At 51.4% G+C, this 17,500-nt stretch overlaps 2 protein-coding genes across 2 annotated transcripts in view; both read right to left on the reverse strand.

The window, feature by feature from the left end:
* cdr2l (cerebellar degeneration-related protein 2-like) overlaps positions 1-2,936 on the reverse strand; it is a 12,022-nt gene extending 9,086 nt beyond the window's left edge. Inside the window, exon 1 of the mRNA XM_084449000.1 lies at positions 2,104-2,936. Coding sequence (XP_084305126.1) covers positions 2,104-2,182 — 79 coding nt within the window. The 5' untranslated portion in view covers positions 2,183-2,936. The remainder of the gene's footprint in view (positions 1-2,103) is intronic.
* Positions 2,937-4,576: 1,640 nt separating this feature from the next.
* The window catches only part of recql5 (RecQ helicase-like 5), a gene marked incomplete at its 3' end in the record, with an annotated part of 21,215 nt that continues 8,291 nt past the window's right edge, over positions 4,577-17,500 (reverse strand). The window contains exons 9-20 of the mRNA XM_084448464.1: positions 10,490-10,708; positions 9,437-9,536; positions 8,656-8,692; positions 8,325-8,383; positions 7,848-8,000; positions 7,345-7,521; positions 6,121-6,926; positions 5,973-6,018; positions 5,335-5,703; positions 5,185-5,289; positions 4,809-4,881; positions 4,577-4,689 (exon numbers count right to left, since the gene is read on the reverse strand). Coding sequence (XP_084304590.1) covers positions 4,577-4,689; positions 4,809-4,881; positions 5,185-5,289; positions 5,335-5,703; positions 5,973-6,018; positions 6,121-6,926; positions 7,345-7,521; positions 7,848-8,000; positions 8,325-8,383; positions 8,656-8,692; positions 9,437-9,536; positions 10,490-10,708 — 2,257 coding nt within the window. The remainder of the gene's footprint in view (positions 4,690-4,808; positions 4,882-5,184; positions 5,290-5,334; positions 5,704-5,972; positions 6,019-6,120; positions 6,927-7,344; positions 7,522-7,847; positions 8,001-8,324; positions 8,384-8,655; positions 8,693-9,436; positions 9,537-10,489; positions 10,709-17,500) is intronic.

Here is a 17,500-nt window from a genome sequence, read left to right on the forward strand (position 1 = left end):
GAGAGGAGAGAGAGAGAGAGAGAGAGAGAGAGAGAGAGAGAGAGAGAGAGAGAGAGAGAGAGAGAGAGAGAGAGAGAGAGAGAGAGAGAGAGAGCGTGTGTTAGAGAGGGACAGAGGAAGAGAGTGCGGTTTGGAAATTAGAATTTCTATTAGATGGACTTTTGCTGTGTGTGTGTGTGTGTGTGTGTGTGTGTGTGTGTGTGTGTGTGTATGCGTGTGTGTGCGTGCGCATGTATGTGCGTATGCGTGAGTGTGTGTATGTGTGGATGCGTGTGTGTGTGTGTGTCACTGCAGAAAGTATTCAGCAACCCCAGGTCCAACCATCAGCCTAGTAAGCAGTACGTGACTAACACACACACACACACACACACACACACATACACACACACAGATACACAGGGTCTCGTGTGCTGCAGCTTTCTGCACGTGTGACTGTCTCTATAATGCTCTCTGATGTGTGTGTTTGTGTGTGTCTCTCTGATGTGCCTTTGATATGTGTGTGTGTGTGTGTGTGTCTGTGTGTGTGTGTGTGTGCGTAGGTGTCTCTCTCTTATGTGTGTGTGTGTGTGTGTGTGTGTGTGTGAGAGAGAGAGAGAGAGAGAGAGAGAGAGTGTGTGTGTGTGTGTCATGTTCCGTGTCAAATAGCTGGAGAACCACTGAATATGACACATCATCATATGACATCACCCTCCTGCCATCTGTGCACTCATACTACTGTAGGCTGATCTAGGTCTATCTGCCTGTCTGTCTTTCTGTCTATCTGTCTGTCTGTCTGTCTGTCTGTCTGTCTGTCTGCCTGTCTGCCTGTCTGTCTGTCTGTCTGCCTTTCCAGCCCGGTCTGTCTGTCTGTGAGGGGCTGTGCTCTGGGTCGGTACTAATCACATCAGATGGGTATATAGCTGTGGACGCCGCACACACACGCACACACACACGCACGCACGCGCACACACGCACACAGCTGTCCTTCTCCTGCCCTTCTCTTGACCACAGCAGACACACACTTATGAGATATAAAGCTGGAGAAAAAAAACGAATAACAATCTAGTTTTATTCAACCGCATCACAAGCATCTTGGGCTATTTCTAAACATGCTTCCAGAGTGTGTCTCACAGGATCAGCAGCCTACTCGTCTACTTGTCCTGTGGTCAGTCAGTCAGTCAGTCTAGCTGGTCATATATACCCTGACCACTCCTCCCTCCTCCTCCTCAGAAACTGTGCTGCTGCTGCATGAGCGCCTTGTTCAGACGACCTCAGAATGCTGGGAATGTCCAGCATGACTCTTCCAGAACCTCCGGTCCGTTCGCTGTACCCCAGACACACAGACCTCGTCTCCCTGGCCCTCCTCGTCCTCGTCTCTCCTCCTCTCCTCTCCCCTCATCTCTCCCTTCCTCTATACATTCCTGGTCCTCCTCTCCTCTCTCCTCTATGTGTGCGCATGTATTGGGGATGTAAGGATGACTCTCACTCTGTCTGTCTACCACTCTGTCTGTCTGTCTCCTCTCCATATATTTATCTGTCTCTCCCCTCTGGGGCCCCTCCCCCCCTCTTCAGTACCCCCCCCCCCCGTCACTCAGTGAAGAGATCAGAATAATTGGCAGAGAAATAAAGGATGCAGGGATGAATGGGAGGTAGAGAGAGATTTCTTTGGTGTTCAGGGAGGGATGGAGAGGGAGTGGGGGGGGGGCGAGAGACAGAGAGAGAAGGAGAGAGGGAGATACACAGAAGGATATATATAGAGAGAGATAGATGGAGAAAGAGAGAAGGAAAGAGAATAACACGAGCTGACAGGTGAAGCCCGCGGCACGCGTTTCCATAGCTCTCAAATCCCCGACGTTGCATGTTTTGAGAAAAGAGAAACATGGTAACATGGTAAACACCCATGTAAAGACATGTCTCAAAGCACGAGTCTGGGTGGATCTAATCGACCCAAATGGCAACGGGAATAGCTGCTATTATTGTCAATTTTCGTCGTCCCTTGTTTATCAGTGTTGTCAGGTGCATTTTCACTGATAACCATGTTTATTTTAACATTGTGTAAAATAAACACAACTCAAATTTAACCCCAGTCCATCACGATGTAAAAAGACAAAAGATTCTACTGACCCTGCTCGAGGTCCCGCTGATCGTACCATGGCTCGTCCTCCTCCGTTAAAAACTCCTCCATCCTTCCCGCACGAAGCATCGGTGCCCCGGTCTACGGTTGTGAACGTCCTCCGGTGGTCGATGGGGCTCGCTCTGTCAGCCCGGAAGCGAAAGCACGCGTCGCACGAGCAAGAAATCTCAAACGGAACGGCGGCGCGCAGACTCCGCGACCAACCGGCTGTCATACGGGAAAACCCGTCTGTGCGTGCACCATGCTTTCAAAATCATTCAAGTTCTCTGTTCGAATTCTCTAAATGATAAATAACATTACTCATGAATTTAATTTCCAGAAACAAATGTGTAGATATTACTTGACCTAAATAGCCTAGACTAAGGAAGTGTGTGATTGTCAACCAGTGTGCAAGCAACTAGGCCGAGATGGTGTAGGCTATCCTACGTCCGTGTCCAAAAGATGAAAGTTGCCGCAAACCGATAAGCTTGCACATAAAACAGCAACTTGTAATTCCTTTGCCCTACGTCAGGCACGGATCGAATGATTTTATGCTTCCAGTAGCCTAGTTTACCCCTCTCCGACGCACCTGTCTACCAGCCAAATCGGGTGTGTAAAACACATGTTTATTCATCACCACGGGGAACGTTGCTGAACGCTGGTTAGCTCTTGAACGCTGGTTAGCTCTTGAACGCTGGTTAGCTCTTGAACGCTGGTTAGCTCTTGAACGCTGGTTAGCTCTTGCACGGTTCTTCCCCGCATGTTGCGACTATAGGCGCCTCTCCTCTACCGTCCAGCTGTTCCAGGACACGCCCACTCCGGCTGGTGCCTGGCGCGGACATCTCCCCGGTCTCCTCATTCATCTGACCTGTAACGATCTTCCCTTCCTCCCTCCCTCCATCCATCCACCCATTCATCCCTCCCTCCCTCCCTCCTTCCTACCGAGTCTGGCCTATCAGGATGTCATTGTTCAGGACGCAGCCTACAGGCAGGACAATATATGATAACACAATCCTCTTATTTAAACTACTCCAGATACAAGAAGTCATTCGTACACACTACAATACGTAGTCCTACAGTAGCACCAGCAGTCACCGGACAGTCAGCATCAGATATTTTATTGTAAACAGTGGAGTCTCACAAAGAGCAGGGCAGACAGTAGGCGCTGTGTGTCTTCATATGGCAAAGTCTACAGTAGTCCCTGAGGGCAGTGCTCTCTGGACATCAATAGCTTACTAAATTTAGTTTACCGAGTCACTCAGTTTAGTAGTCAGGGTCTCTTCAAAGAGGCACTCAGTATGGAAGCAGCCAGGCACACACTCAACATGAGACCAACTCCACTTTAGCCATTTAAACCATATTAACCCAAAAAAAGTGCTAAAACAAAGTCTTTGTACAGTATCTCATTCACTCAGTTCCAACACATACAATTTGGTTTCAGTATTGGCACCTTATAGACCTTATAGCACCTTATGTCTACCTTATAGACATACAAAGACATTAACACAGACAAACAAACAAAAACGAGCGAAGACCAAAGTTAGAGTGTAACGTTGAGTGGCTCTTCGTTCAGCAGTCAGTCCTCCAGTCCAGCAGAGATGCAGCACCAAGTAGCAATAGCAGCAGGACACCGAAAAATGTGCTAGAACCATTTCGAACAGTTGCACAACCCTCTGAATAGACATTCCAGACAGATGTCCGAAAGTTTTAAGTTCAACTTTAAAAAAAAAAGCAGAAAAAAAAAAAAAAAAAAAAAGGTTTCTAAGTCCATAAGGTGCTGTTTGGAACCCTAAATATGGTTATGTCCTGAAAATGGTTCTATATGGAACCTTATGGACTTGTTCAATCTGGGACTTCAAAGGTTCTTCTACAGTTACAGTACGTACCACCAGTGGTTCTATATAAAACTGTTTTTCTGAGAGTGTCGCAGGGTTTGGCTGGGCTGAACCAGAGATCGACCTCCTCACCATCTCAGATGGTTATCAGCATCAAATCATCGTCTCTGATACTTCACAGACACATCCTCCTTCCTGACTTCTCCTGCTACAGACAACATGGCCGGATTGGTCAAAGCAAGCTCGTCACGGCTTGGATTCCACCAACCACGCCATGTCAGATCAGTGGTTCCTTCAAAGGAGAGAGGAGGGAAGGAAGCAAGTATGGATGCATGTCAAGAGAAATGGAACTGGCCCCTTGTCTCTGTTCAGTGTAGCCTGGTCTGTTTATCATCACAGTACAGTAGCTGGAAGCCTACAGCATTATGGGATAGGGGGGAGGAGTCAGGGAGTAGGAGCAGCCAATCATGTGCCAAGCCTCAGTGACTGGACCATTCAGAGGTAGGAGGAGGAGCTTGTCCTCCGTTTTTCATGTCATCCATCCATCCCTCCATCCCTCCATCCATCCATCCATCAACGTTTGTGTACTCCAGGTTCCCCTCATGTGCCTCCAGTCTCTCTTTCCCGTCATCCCTCCCTCCCTCCCTCCCTAGGAGGAGTGTGTCTGGTAGGGTCCCTGCAGCTGTCTCCAGTCCTCCTCTCTCTCACAGCGCTTCACTCCGCTGAAGAACTTCTTGATCAGAGACCTGGCGTCTGCTTTCACTGGGGACACACAGGGGGTCAGGGTTAGAAGAGGAGACGCGCACACACACACACACACGCGCACACACACACGCGCACACACACACACGTGCGCGCACACACACGCGCAGCTTTCTCACCTTGTTCCCTCCCCTGGCCCCGCCCCTCCGCCAGCAGGTGGGACAGGTGGCGGGCGAAGGACTTGAACAGCTCCTACAAACAGAAAGGTCCATGGTCACTATTTATTGTTTATTTTGACCAACTGCTCTTCCTCTGGTTCACATGAAGGTAGATCCACAGTTATATTAGATCTGAGGTGAATCCTGCACTACTAAACCAGGAAGTGTGACACTTGATGTTACTATGATGCACTGAGGAGCCGGAATCATGATGTTATGAAGACACAACATTCCCATCCCTGTCTATACCTCTCCCCTCCTCTCTCTCTTCCTCCCCCTTCTCTCTCTCTCCTATCTTCCCTCTTCTCTCTCTTCCTCCCCCTCCTGTCTCTCTCACCTTGGTGGTGAACTTGCCCTGGGTGTAGTAGGGGTCCAGGCAGCGCACCACAATGTCAGCCACATCCTTTCTGCTCACAGCCTCCAAGAAGGGCTCACTCTGGGGCTGGGGGGGCTGGGGTCTGGCTTGGGGCGGGGTGGGGGGTCTGGCCTGGGCGGGGGGTCTGGCCTGGGTAGGGGGGGGTCCGGCCTGGGTAAGGGGGAGTCCGGCCTGGGGTTTGGCCTGGGTAGGGGGGAGTCCGGCCTGGGTGGGGGGTCTGGCCTGAGGTCTGGCCTGGGTAAGGGGGGGTCCGGCCTGGGGTCTGGCCTGGGGCTGGGTGGGGGGTCTGGCCTGGGTAAGGGGGGGTCCGGCCTGGGGCTGGGGTGTGGTGGTGGGGGTCCCGGGGGTTCCGAGAAGCTCCAGGACGGTCTCCCGAACCTGGGGGTTAAAGGTCACCCTCCTCCCGTTCTCCTGGAGGGGCGGGCGGCTACGCTTGGCAGGGGGGAGGGGCTCTCTGTCTGACGACCTGTCCTCGGGGAACTGGAACACACGCACGCGCACACACACACACAAAGAAAGAACATGCGGTTGATGTTAGCAAACATCACGTCATCTTCAGGCTAACTTCCAAAAAAATCACACCCAGGTGGTGAAGTAAGCGGTATGCGGATTATAAGCATTCTCTACTGCCCTCTGCTGGTTTATTAGTGTAAATCCTAGGCTACAAACAGACGCATGTCACATAGAAATGGCTGCACCGCTTTAACACTGGTCGATACAAAGTGACTATCAGGAGTTGATCATCATACCGTCTGTGCGAGCAGAGGCCTGACCTGGTCTTCCTGTGGTTTCTGCCTGGGAGAGGAAGACAAAATGGCTGACGTTAATGAGATCGCGGTATCACCCGTTTATGAAACCTTCACCGAGCCACAGGGAGAGTGGAGATGGGCGTCTTACTCTGCGCTGTTCTCCACAACATCCAGGTCAACGTCCTCGTTCACTTCCTGTGCTCTGTGGGTCTCTTCCTCTTTCCCTGCCTCCTCCTCATCACCATCATCATCATCATCATCTAGAGAGATGACTTCCGTTGGCGTGGTCTCCGAGGTCACCGTTTCCATAGGGATAGTATCCGTAGGGACGGTGTCCGTGGGAACCGTGACTGGCGGTGACTCGTGTTCCCGAGCGCTGCTGCCGATTGGCCGAGGGAGTTGCTCGGCCGGCCGGGGCGGAGTGTCATTGGTTCCCTGATCCTCCTCGTCCCGCCCCTGGCTGCTCTCGGTCTGTTTCTTCCCGAAGTACATGGTGATGTTCCTGGACGTCCTGGCTGCCTCCGCCAGCTTCTGCTGCTTCCTGTTCAGGGCCTTACCGCCTGTTTTAGACGGGCTGTTTAAGGAGGATTTACCGCCTGTTTTAGACGGGCTGTTTAAGGAGGATTTACCGCCTGTTTTAGACGGGCTGTTTAAGGAGGATTTACCGCCTGTTTTAGATGGACTGTTCAGGCCGGCAGGGACAGATGAGCTGGTGGGTGCTGAGTCAGCGGACGTCATTCTGACTTTCTTGTCTTTCTTCATCCCCCTCTCCTTCTTTCCGGCTGACTCCCCAGAGAGAGACCCCGGGGCATCAGGGGGGTGGAAGCCCCCGCCTGCCCCGCCTCCACCCCCCCCAGCGGGGTCTAGACCCCCGGAGGCCTGCAGCAGCTCTCTGGCGGTCTGGAAGGGGTTGGAGGACCCCCTCAGACCGGCTCCAATCCTCTTCCTCTTCAGCTGGTGGAGACAGACAGACAGACAGACAGACACAGACAGGCAGGCAGACAGACAGACAGGCAGACAGACAGGCAGACAGACACAGACAAGTAGAGAGACAGACAGACAGACAGACAGACAGACAGACAGACAGACAGACAGACAGACAGACAGACAGGCAGGCAGGCAGGCAGGCAGGCAGGCAGACAGACGGACAGACAGGCAGACAGACAGGCAGACAGACACAGACAAGTAGAGAGACAGACAGACAGGCATGCCGGGAGAGAGAGAGAGGAGAAGACACTCAATCACCCACTGGAGTCACAATGAAATAAGCTCATCCACAGTAACATTAATAACATTCAACCCCAGCAGACCACACTGTAACAATCTACCCCGGTCCAGACTAAACAGAGCCCTTCTCCTCCTCTGGTCTTACTGAGTAGATCTGGGAGGCGGGGGTGAAGCCCAGCTGCTCCTCGGGCAGCGGGGGTGAGGAGGAGGAGGAGGGAGCCGCTGCCTCACAGGCACTCTTCATCTCTTTGGTCACCACTTCTCCTCCTGCTCCTCCTCCTCCTTGTGACGAGGCTGTCGCTCCCTTCTTCATCTCTGCGACCTAATGAAGGAGGGATGGAGGGATGAGGTTCGAGGAGTAGAGACGGCTGGAAAGGCTAGTGTAGCTGATGTGGTCGAAGCTGGGCGGCCATGTTTGAAACGGACACCTTGGTGTCAAAATGGCCTCCTGAAGCTCCATACGCTTCAGCTAAGACTGACTGACTGACTGATTGATAGATTTTATTTGATACATAAAAAAAAACTAACCACAAGGGTGGATACTGGATATTACACTACAAAAATTATATATCAAGGATACACATTTTGTGCGACGTATTCCCATTATGGTCCACAGGGGGGCGGTATAGAGCCCTAGAGGACAGTCACCTTCTTTAGGACGGCAGCTTTGTAGAGGTTGGAGGACCTGCTGTTCCTGAACACCTCGTGCTCCACCTCCACAGCCACGGACCCCGTGTCCGACGCTGCCCCCTGCTGGCTGTGCAGAGCCTCTTTCAGAAGGGCCAGGCAGTGCTCTCTGGCCTGGAACACACACACACACACACACAAAAATACAGTGTATCACTTGTAGTACACATGCAGGCCACAGGGAGGCAGCATCGTGTCTCTCTTCCTTGTCTTGAGTCTTGCTACATGGTGTTGGTCCACTGAGATGATGGAATGATGGAACTCATATCATGAGCCAAGCCAGCTAGCAGAGTCACTGGCGTCTTATGGAGGTGTGAATTAAAAGCATACGCATGTGGAATGTGCAGATTGGTTTGCAAGTATGTGTGCGTTTGTGGGCGAGTGCGTGTTTCTTTGTGTGTGTGTGTGTGTGTGTGTTTTACCATGATGGTACTGTACCTTCACAGTGAGTCTGGGGATCTTCTGGCTGCCGGCTTCTTTCAGAGCACAGTCAGCATCTGCCCACACACATATGCGCACATGTGCGCACACACACACACACACACACACACACACACACACACACACACACACACACACACACACACACACACACACACACACACTCAGCATCTGTAAACGTATATGCTTTCATGCTGTTTTTTCCTCTGTCATACATCTTATACCCTAACCCTGACAGACAGACAGACAGACAGACAGACAGACAGACAGACAGACAGACAGACAGACAGACAGACAGACAGACAGACAGACAGACAGACCGACCGACCTGGAGGAATGAAGTCTTCCCTGGGTCCCTCTGTTCCCTACAGAAGAGATAGCAGTTAAAACACACACACACACAAACACACTAGTTCTGACTACAAATACATACCGAGGTGAACCACTGTGTGTGTGTGTGTGTGTGTGTGTGTGTGTGTGTTGGGGAACTGAGGGGGGAGCCTACATGCACACCGGTGCCAGCCAGCACATGTGGGAGTCATTTACTACAGCTAGACTGCAGTCAGGGGCCCCAAACCCTCAACCCCACATACCCCCACACACCCCCACATACCCCCACACACCCCACATACCCCTGCTACTGACCACAGCTGGCACAGACATAGAGAGAGAGAGAGAGAGAGAGAGAGAGGGAGAAAGAGAGGTAGAGATGGAGGGGTGGAGGAGAGAGGGGGGGCGGAGAGAGAGAGAGGGACAGACAGAGGGAGAGAGGGACAGACAGAGAGAGACAGACAGAGGGGGAGAGAGAGGGACAGACAGAGAGAGGAAGAGAGAGAGAAAGAAGGAGAGAGAGAGAGAGAGAGAGAGAGAGAGGGAGACAGCAGCAGCAGACATGTTTACTAAGACCTCAGGAGAGAGAGAAAGAGAGAGAGAGAGTGTTGATGGGGAATGTAGGTTTGTTGACGGAAGTAGTGATGAGGTTTCAATATGAACGTTAAGCAGAGAAAGAGAGAGAGGAAACGAGCGCGGGTGTGTGTGTGTGTATGTGTGTGTGTATGTGTGTGTTTGTGTGTGCGTGTTTGTGTGTGCAGCGTACAGTATGTCACTACCTTCCGTATGTTCATCTGCTTCTTGAAGATATCTCCGAACTCCTTCCTCCTGTGCTCAGAGTCGTCTTCTCTCTCTCCCTCCTCCCACTCCTCGTCATACCTGAGGATGACATCATCATGACGTCGCATACATTATGACATGACATCGTCACATGACATTAAATCTGCACCACCTTGTTTTCAGACAGGAAGATGGTGGACAGAGGAGGACAGTAACTGGACAGGACGGCATCGAGCAGAATCATCTGACCCTGGTCACCTGACGTGGGTCACAACTAACGTGTGTGTCCACTAACAAGTTGTATTTCTCCTAGTGCACTATGGGTAGGTCGTGATTCGAGCCCTAGAAACCAAAGCTGTGCTTCTAAGTGCTTTTTAGCGCTACACTGTAGAGCCATGGGCTCCTGGCTTTCTTTTTTCCAGTTGAAAAAAAGTTGAACGTTTTTGTCTAAAGCTGTAATCTCAGAATCTAAATGTAACTAATTTGGAAGAAAATGAGTAGTTAAACGCTTTTGTTTCTTTCAAAAGTACAAACTGCCGCTCAATAGCTATCTCAGATGTCTAGCTAAAGACAATGGGAGACCTTATGGTCAACAACAGAACAATAGACAGGAGAGGGGATAAAGGTTTTCCTATTGATCAAGCGAGATCCCGGGCAGATTCGATCCTCTTGTCACAAACTCAGTTCACTGCCGATGTTCGATAAGGCACGTCTCAACAATCCATCAAAAGACTGTATCAACAAGGACTTCCTGTCCTTGGCTAGCAAACACGGGAAAGCCTTGTGTAGCAGATTAATTTCCTTTACAAAGTACAAGTTGGCTAAAATGATGTCTGCTTGTGAAAGGCTGTTCTGACGACGACGGTCGGTTTCTGGCAATACCGCGGAGAGACGGCGAACGTTAGCGCTAGCTAACATCAGCTAGCCATCTTGGATGCGTGGTCTCTCACTCCATAACGAGGGCAATGACGGTAAGACGGTGGGTTGCCAGGGCTACCAGGCCTCGGGACCCGCTCTGAAACTGCCGTCCTCTGTTGCCCCGGGTTACCTACCTCTCGAAGCCGTAGCCCTTCCGCCCGCCGGCGTACAGCTGGCGGTCGTAGCTGAAGGGTCCGGAGGGACGCGCGCTGTGGGCGGCGGTGGTGGTCCGTAGGGCGGAGCCCTTCTCCAGCTGGGCGCGTACCGCCTTGGGGTCGCGGCAGTAGTCGCACGCCGCGGCGCACGCTGGGGGCGCGTCCCCGAAGAACTTTGAGATGGTGGCATGACGACACCTGAGGAGGGAGAGAGGGAGGGAGGAGGAGAGGAGGGGGAGGAGGGAGGGAGGGAGAGAGGGAGGGGAAGAGGAGGAGGGAGGAGGAGAGGAGTGGAGAGGAGGAGGAGGGAGAGGAGGAGGAAGGGAGGGAAGAGAGGGGAGAGGGGTTAGAGGATGCAATGAATATCATACGCCTACTGTATCCAAAACAAAGATACATTCATTTTAATTCTTATGTTAGAAGGTTTGTGTCTATGATCTGCAGCCAATCAGAGTGTTGAACTGGGACACAGCCCCATTCTCTCACACGCACACACACACACAAATGCGCGCACACACACACACACACACACACACACACATACACACACACACACACACACACACACACACACACACACACACACATTCTCTCACACACACATAAAAACACACCCACACACACTTAATAACTCCTTCAAATTCAGAGGAGCTAGTGTGAAGAGGAGAGGGGAGGGGAGGGGAGAGGGAGCACTGCTGTGTTCAACAAAAAGAGAGAAACAACTCTTTTAAAAAAACAGCTCATCAACTTCAATATTATGTAACATAACAACAGACATACAGTCTCTCTCTCTCTCCCTCTCTCTCTCTCTGTCTCTCTCTCTCTCTCAGGAGGATATTGGCGGAGGCACCTTTATAGAACACACAAAACTGTCTTGCTGAGAATGGAAACCTTAAACCTTGTCTCCAAGGTGATCAAAGAAGGGAGGGGGCGGTCCCAGCAGGAATGTAAACAGAGAGAGAGAGAGAGAGAGAGAGACAGAGAGAGAGACAGAGAGAGAGAGACACGCTGAAAGAGAGAGAGGGGCGTGGGGGAGAGAGAAACACATGCTGAGAGAAATTCAAACAGCCGTCATGAGAGAGAAACAGAAGAAGGGGGAGGAGAGAGAGGAGGAGGAGAGAGAGGAGGAGAGAGAGGAGGAGGAGGAGCCGATGCTTTAATGCAAACCAGACGGGCAGAAGCACACGACTGGGGCTGCTCCACCAGCACAGGGACGAGGCACACTCTACTGGGACCAGCGCCCGACTGGGAGAGAGACAGCAGCGCAGGAGGACCGAGGGACAGAGGGAGGAGAGGAGCGGTCAAAGGGAACGTGAGGAAGGACAGAGGACGAGAGGAGGGACAGACGACTGGAGAGGAGGTGGTGAGTAGAGACGGCAGTAGAAGACAGATGAGTAGAGACAGCAGTAGAAGACAGATGAGTAGAGACAGCAGTAGAAGACAGATGAGTAGAGACAGCAGTAGAAGACAGATGAGTAGAGACAGCAGTAGAAGACAGATGAGTAGAGACAGCAGTAGAAGACAGATGAGTAGAGACAGCAGTAGAAGACAGATGAGTAGAGACAGCAGTAGAAGACAGATGAGTAGAGACAGCAGTAGAAGACAGATGAGTAGAGACAGCAGTAGAAGACAGATGAATAGAGACAGCAGCAGAAGACAAGGTGAGTAGTGACAGCAGTAGAAGCTCCATACTAGACTCTTTTATCTCTGAAGACGAGTAGAAAAAAGACAAAGCTTACAGTCCAGACAGCAGAGGCAGGGTTGAGAGACAGCGTGTGTGTGTGTGTGTGTGTGTGTGTGTGCGTGTGATTATGTCTGTATGCTAACAGGATGTGCAGCACTTATCTCTAAGCACTTATCTCTAACTGTGATGCTAACCCTAATCCTGAACGGACGTGGGTGACCACATCATCTCTGTCACAACACACACACACACAACCTTCAGACAAGAGGTATGTTACCTCTGTCCGGGCAGGCAGGCAGGCAGGCAGGCAGACTGACACACACACACACACACACACACGTGTTGCATGTTCACAATGTGCTCTACGCTGTGTGTGTCATTATCATAATGTTTTCAGCAGCTGGATGTGTGACTGACTTCTCAGCACGGCATTAAAGTATGAGGCTTCTAGCCGGCGCCTCAACGCAGAGCGCTGTGTGCTCTTCCAGGGTTCAGGGGGTTGTGTTCAGGGTTAACAGGGTTAAGGTTGGGAGTCACAAAGAGCAGCGACTAAAGGTGAAACCCGAAACCTGGTCCCACGGTGGGGCCTGTTGTATCACATTACCAGCTGGAGACCAGAAAGAGAGAGTTCTGTGTGTGCGTGTGTGTGTCTGTGTGTGTCTGTGTGTGTGTGTGTCCTGTATGTGTGTGTGTGTGTCCTGTATGTGTGACCTATAAGCAGGTCTACTGAATCAGAGCACGACCTCGACGTGGCCGTAACCGGTCCAGCCTGGAGGTCACACCCAAATCCTGGTTACAGGGAACAGCCCTCGAATACACACAGGTGTCAGCCTGGCCTTCTCTCTCTCTCTCTCTCCTTCCCTCTCTCTCTCCTTCCCTCTCTCTCTCCCCTCTCTCTCTCTCTCTCTTTCTCTCCCTCTCTCTTTTTCTCTCTCTCTCTCTTTTTCTCTCCCTCTCTCTCTCTCTCTCTCTTTCTCTCCCTCTCTCTCTCACGGGACCTCCTCCCATAAACACCACTTTAGCCAGCTACGCCGCCAAAACCCTAGCTAGCAACACGATGGTGTGTGTGTGTGTGTGTGTGTGTGTGTGTCTGTGTGTGTGTGTGGAGGGTATTTATACAGAGGAGTGAGTTTACTCACAGACCAACCAGCATGATATCCACACCCACCAGATCAATAACCAGCAACGCATTAGACATCCAACCCTTGGTTTGGCCCAAACTAACAAACTCAGCAGTAGGAAAACAATGTCTAGGGTCAACAAGTGTGCATAGGGAGGTAGGGAGTGGGGGAAGGGGAGCACCACTCTGGAATGAGACCCAGCCCAAACCAGGACCCCATTCAAGACTCAGCTCGGTTCACAGACACCTGTGTGTCAGCTCTCAGCTGTGCTGGGTCTTCACCCGCTGAACACCGCCGTAAACCATCGTTCGACCGCCGCAGACCGTCTCCTGAGCCAAAAGAGCCATCTCCTGACGGGCGCGGGCCATGACCTGGGGTTCCGGAGGTAGAACAAGCAGGTTCTCCTGTCCCAGCGGGGCGTGCCCCCCCCCCAAAAGTACGAGCCGTTGGACAAGGAAGAACTGATACACCACCACATGCGTATGCCCCCCTAGGGAGAAAGTGGCCAGAGGCCGTGGCCGTCTCGGTGGGGACGGGTTCAAGAGAGGTCTTGACCGACTCGTTTGGAACGGGTTCGGGAGAGGTCGGGGACCCGTTCGGCTCAGACGGATCCGGCGGTCAGTGCCTTGGAGGAATTATTAGGGTTTGGGGAAGGAAGCGAGAGTGACCTGATGATAGATTGCGACATAGATCCCAACTTCTGAAAGGTAACAAATATTGTGAGATGACAATTATGCATTGCTGGCAGTTATAGTATGCAGTTAGACATGATATTAAGTAACAATGTTAACAAAGAATAATGAAAAGTGTTGAAATGTAAGACTAACTGTTTAATCTTTTGCAACCGAGATCATAAGATAGGGCTGCACCTGCAAGTGACTTCCTGTTTTTGCAGTGAAAAGGGGCCATTTGTACTTTCTCAGAAAGCACCTATGTTGTGACCTTATTTGGTGATGTTGAAGGGGTTTGATCTGAACTGCCTAGTGATTGACGTAGGTGTAGGTGTATGCTCAGAGGATGTCTGGACTGCCTAGTGATTGACGTAAGAGTGACATGTATGCCATTGTTTGGCTGAGGATGTTGTGATGTATGGAAATAAGGAGGAGTGACAGGCCGAAAAGCAAAGTTTATAAAAGAGGTTGTTAAGAGAGATTATTGGGATTTGCTTGCTACGAACGTTCAGCCAACCGTCTGTGACACAATCGGACTCAATTCCCCCGGTTCCAGCCTGAAGAAACTCTACTGCAAGTCGACTCCAAAAGACACTCAACTGTTCCAGTTTTCTGCTGCTACAGAAGAAGAACTCTGACACAGATGAAGATCAAATCCAAAGAACATCAAACGGGCGCGGTCAGCAGGCAAGGGCAGTAGGAGTTGTCAGAGCAGGACTGTATTAGCCTGGTACGACCATCCCGTTCTCGCGAGCTCGCATTCTGTTTCGCCAACGCAGAACGGTCTGGCCTTCGCCTCCTCCAGAGCGATTATGCCAAAATGATGGAAAAGAAGATTTTGCCGTTCTTCCGAATGGATTTGGCAAAAGTTTGCTGAACGCTCATTGGCTGAAGGTGTTTGTCTGTCAAGGCAAGTACCTCCTCCTTCTGCCAGCGACGCATCATCAGCCCTAATAAAGAGTTAAATCCCGTGATCAAGACGTTGGCACAGCTGGTCCAGAGAAGTTCCCGGTTGGTCGAAACTTCGAAGAAGCCATGAGCAGTGGCCATTCGAAAAGAGTACCGTGAAACAGCAGAGGTGCTGCAACGCTGGAGTACCCAGCAATGGGAAGATGAAGAAGGGAGTTCCACCTTGACCTGTAATGAAGAGATCAGACAGTCGGAGTACCTTCGTTGATAACCCCGATGGCAGAGGTTGAGGTAGAGAACCGGGCCGTGGACGGAGAAAGAGGAGAGGAAGATGCACTCAAGGACCAAAAGGGCAAGTACTCCCGATCCAGGCCTGGACACTCTGAGCCAGTTTACCAGACATTTAATCATGCAAATGCGGGAGAAGGGTTGAAGCAGTGCTTTGCATCGGTGGGGAAAATGCGGAAGGAGGTCGAGGACGGATGGGAAGAGGAGTCCGTTAACCAAGGACCAACCCTTGGTTTGGCCCAAACTAACAAACTCAGCAGTAGGAAAACAAGGGTCAACAAGGGTGCATAGGTAGGGAGGGAGGGGGGAAGGGGAGCACCACTCTGGAATGAGACCCAGCCCAAAACAGGTCCCCATTCAAGACCCAGCTCGGTTCACAGACACCTGTGTGTCAGCTCTCAGCTATGCTGGGAACCAGCTGTGTGATTACATACACAAACACACACACGCGCACACGCACCAGAAACCAGAAAAACAACATGGTTCAGACCAGAGCTCTCCCTCTCCCTCTCTCTCACTTCTAGCGATTTATTAAACTCAGAATCTCTGCAGAGAACGCCCTACAACCTGTATGTCGACATAAGAAGCAACAATAACCATGCCTGCTATAAATCCATCTTCCTAAAAGTTCCTGACTCCGCCTCTCCTCCTCAGGTCAACTATTGCTCGTCGCCTGCACTGACCAATCAGAAGTCCTCCGACCACACAGCACCGCCCCCTACCTGCCACCAGCCACTGTGAGTGACAGCTGCCTGAGCCAATAGGATGGATGCGGGGAAGGAGGCCCTGACCCTATTGGAGAAGATTTGGGCCAAGCTACAGGGCCTGCCCACTGCTAGCCCCCTGGAGATAGGAGCCTTCCTCATCCTCCTCCTCTTCATCCGTAAGATACAGACACATTTCAATGACTTTATTTGTGTTCACATTAGGAGATGGAAAAAAGCAAAAGCTATAATCTAGTACAATGCATCTTCTCTCTAAGGAGACTAATGTATTTGTATGTTGTCCCTGAAATAAACTTCTAAATAAATAAAATAATCACAAAATCTTGAACACAAACAATAATAGATGTGGAAGCATTGGACACTCACTGACGGCCATACATTACATCACTTAGCAGACAGTCTATGGATACAGGAAGCAACGTCTCCTCCATATATGACGACTTCCAATTATCACAGACAATGAACAGAATTGTGTCAGTGCCTTAGCTTTTGGCTTGGGCATTCCTGCTATCTGTATGCCTCTAACGACTAGTCTGTGGACATTTCCTAGGCTACCAAATATAAACACCAGCAGTTTACATTTATACCCAAGCTGCGTGATCGCATCTTTGAGAGGTTGATATTTTAATACCTTGGTAAGGAAAGCCTCTTCCAGACTATGGTCAAACGAACAGCCTACTTCCAAGATGGTGACTTCTCTACTGTCCTCATCGACAATGACAGCATCTGGTGTATTAGCTGTAACATTTGAAAATACATTGTGTTCCCTATTACACAGGTTGAACACACACACACACACTCTCAACTCTCTCTCTCTCTCTCTCTCTATCTAATGAGAACACACACAGAGTGTAACCTTCCTCCTGTCCCCCCCCCCCCCCACCCCAGTGGTCTTCATCCTGATGATGGTGCTGCCCTGCGTCTCCTTCTGCTGCTGCCGCAAGACTGGACCCAAAAGAGCCCACATCTAAGAGACCTGGCCCCTAGCACCCCACACCTGAGACCAGGCCCCTAGCACCCCACACCTGAGAGACCAGGCCCCTAGCACCCCACACCTGAGAGACCTGGCCCCTAGCACCCCACACCTGAGAGACCTGGCCCCTAGCACCCAACACCTGAGAGACCTGGCCCCTAGCACCCCACACCTGAGAGACTTGGCCCCTAGCACCCCACACCTGAGAGACCAGGCCCCTAGCACCCCACACCTGAGAGACCTGGCCCCTAGGACCCCACATCTGAGAGACCTGGCCCCTAGCACCCCATACCTGAGAGACCAGGCCCCTAGGACCCCACACCTGAGAGACCAGGCCCCTAGCACCCCACACCTGAGAGACCAGGCCCCTAGCACCCCACAACTGAGAGACCTGGCCCCTAGCACCCCACACCTGAGAGACCTGGCCCCTAGCACCCCATACCTGAGACCAGGCCCCTAGGACCTGACACCTGAGAGACCTGGCACCTAGCACCCCACACCTGAGAGACCTGGCCCCTAGGACCCCACACCTGAGAGACCTGGCCCCTAGGACCTGACACCTGAGAGACCTGGCCCCTAGCACCCCACACCTGAGAGACCAGGCCCCTAGCACCCCACA

This window comes from Borostomias antarcticus (assembly GCF_949987555.1).
Source record: "Borostomias antarcticus genome assembly, chromosome: 14".
NCBI lineage: Eukaryota > Metazoa > Chordata > Actinopteri > Stomiiformes > Stomiidae > Borostomias > Borostomias antarcticus.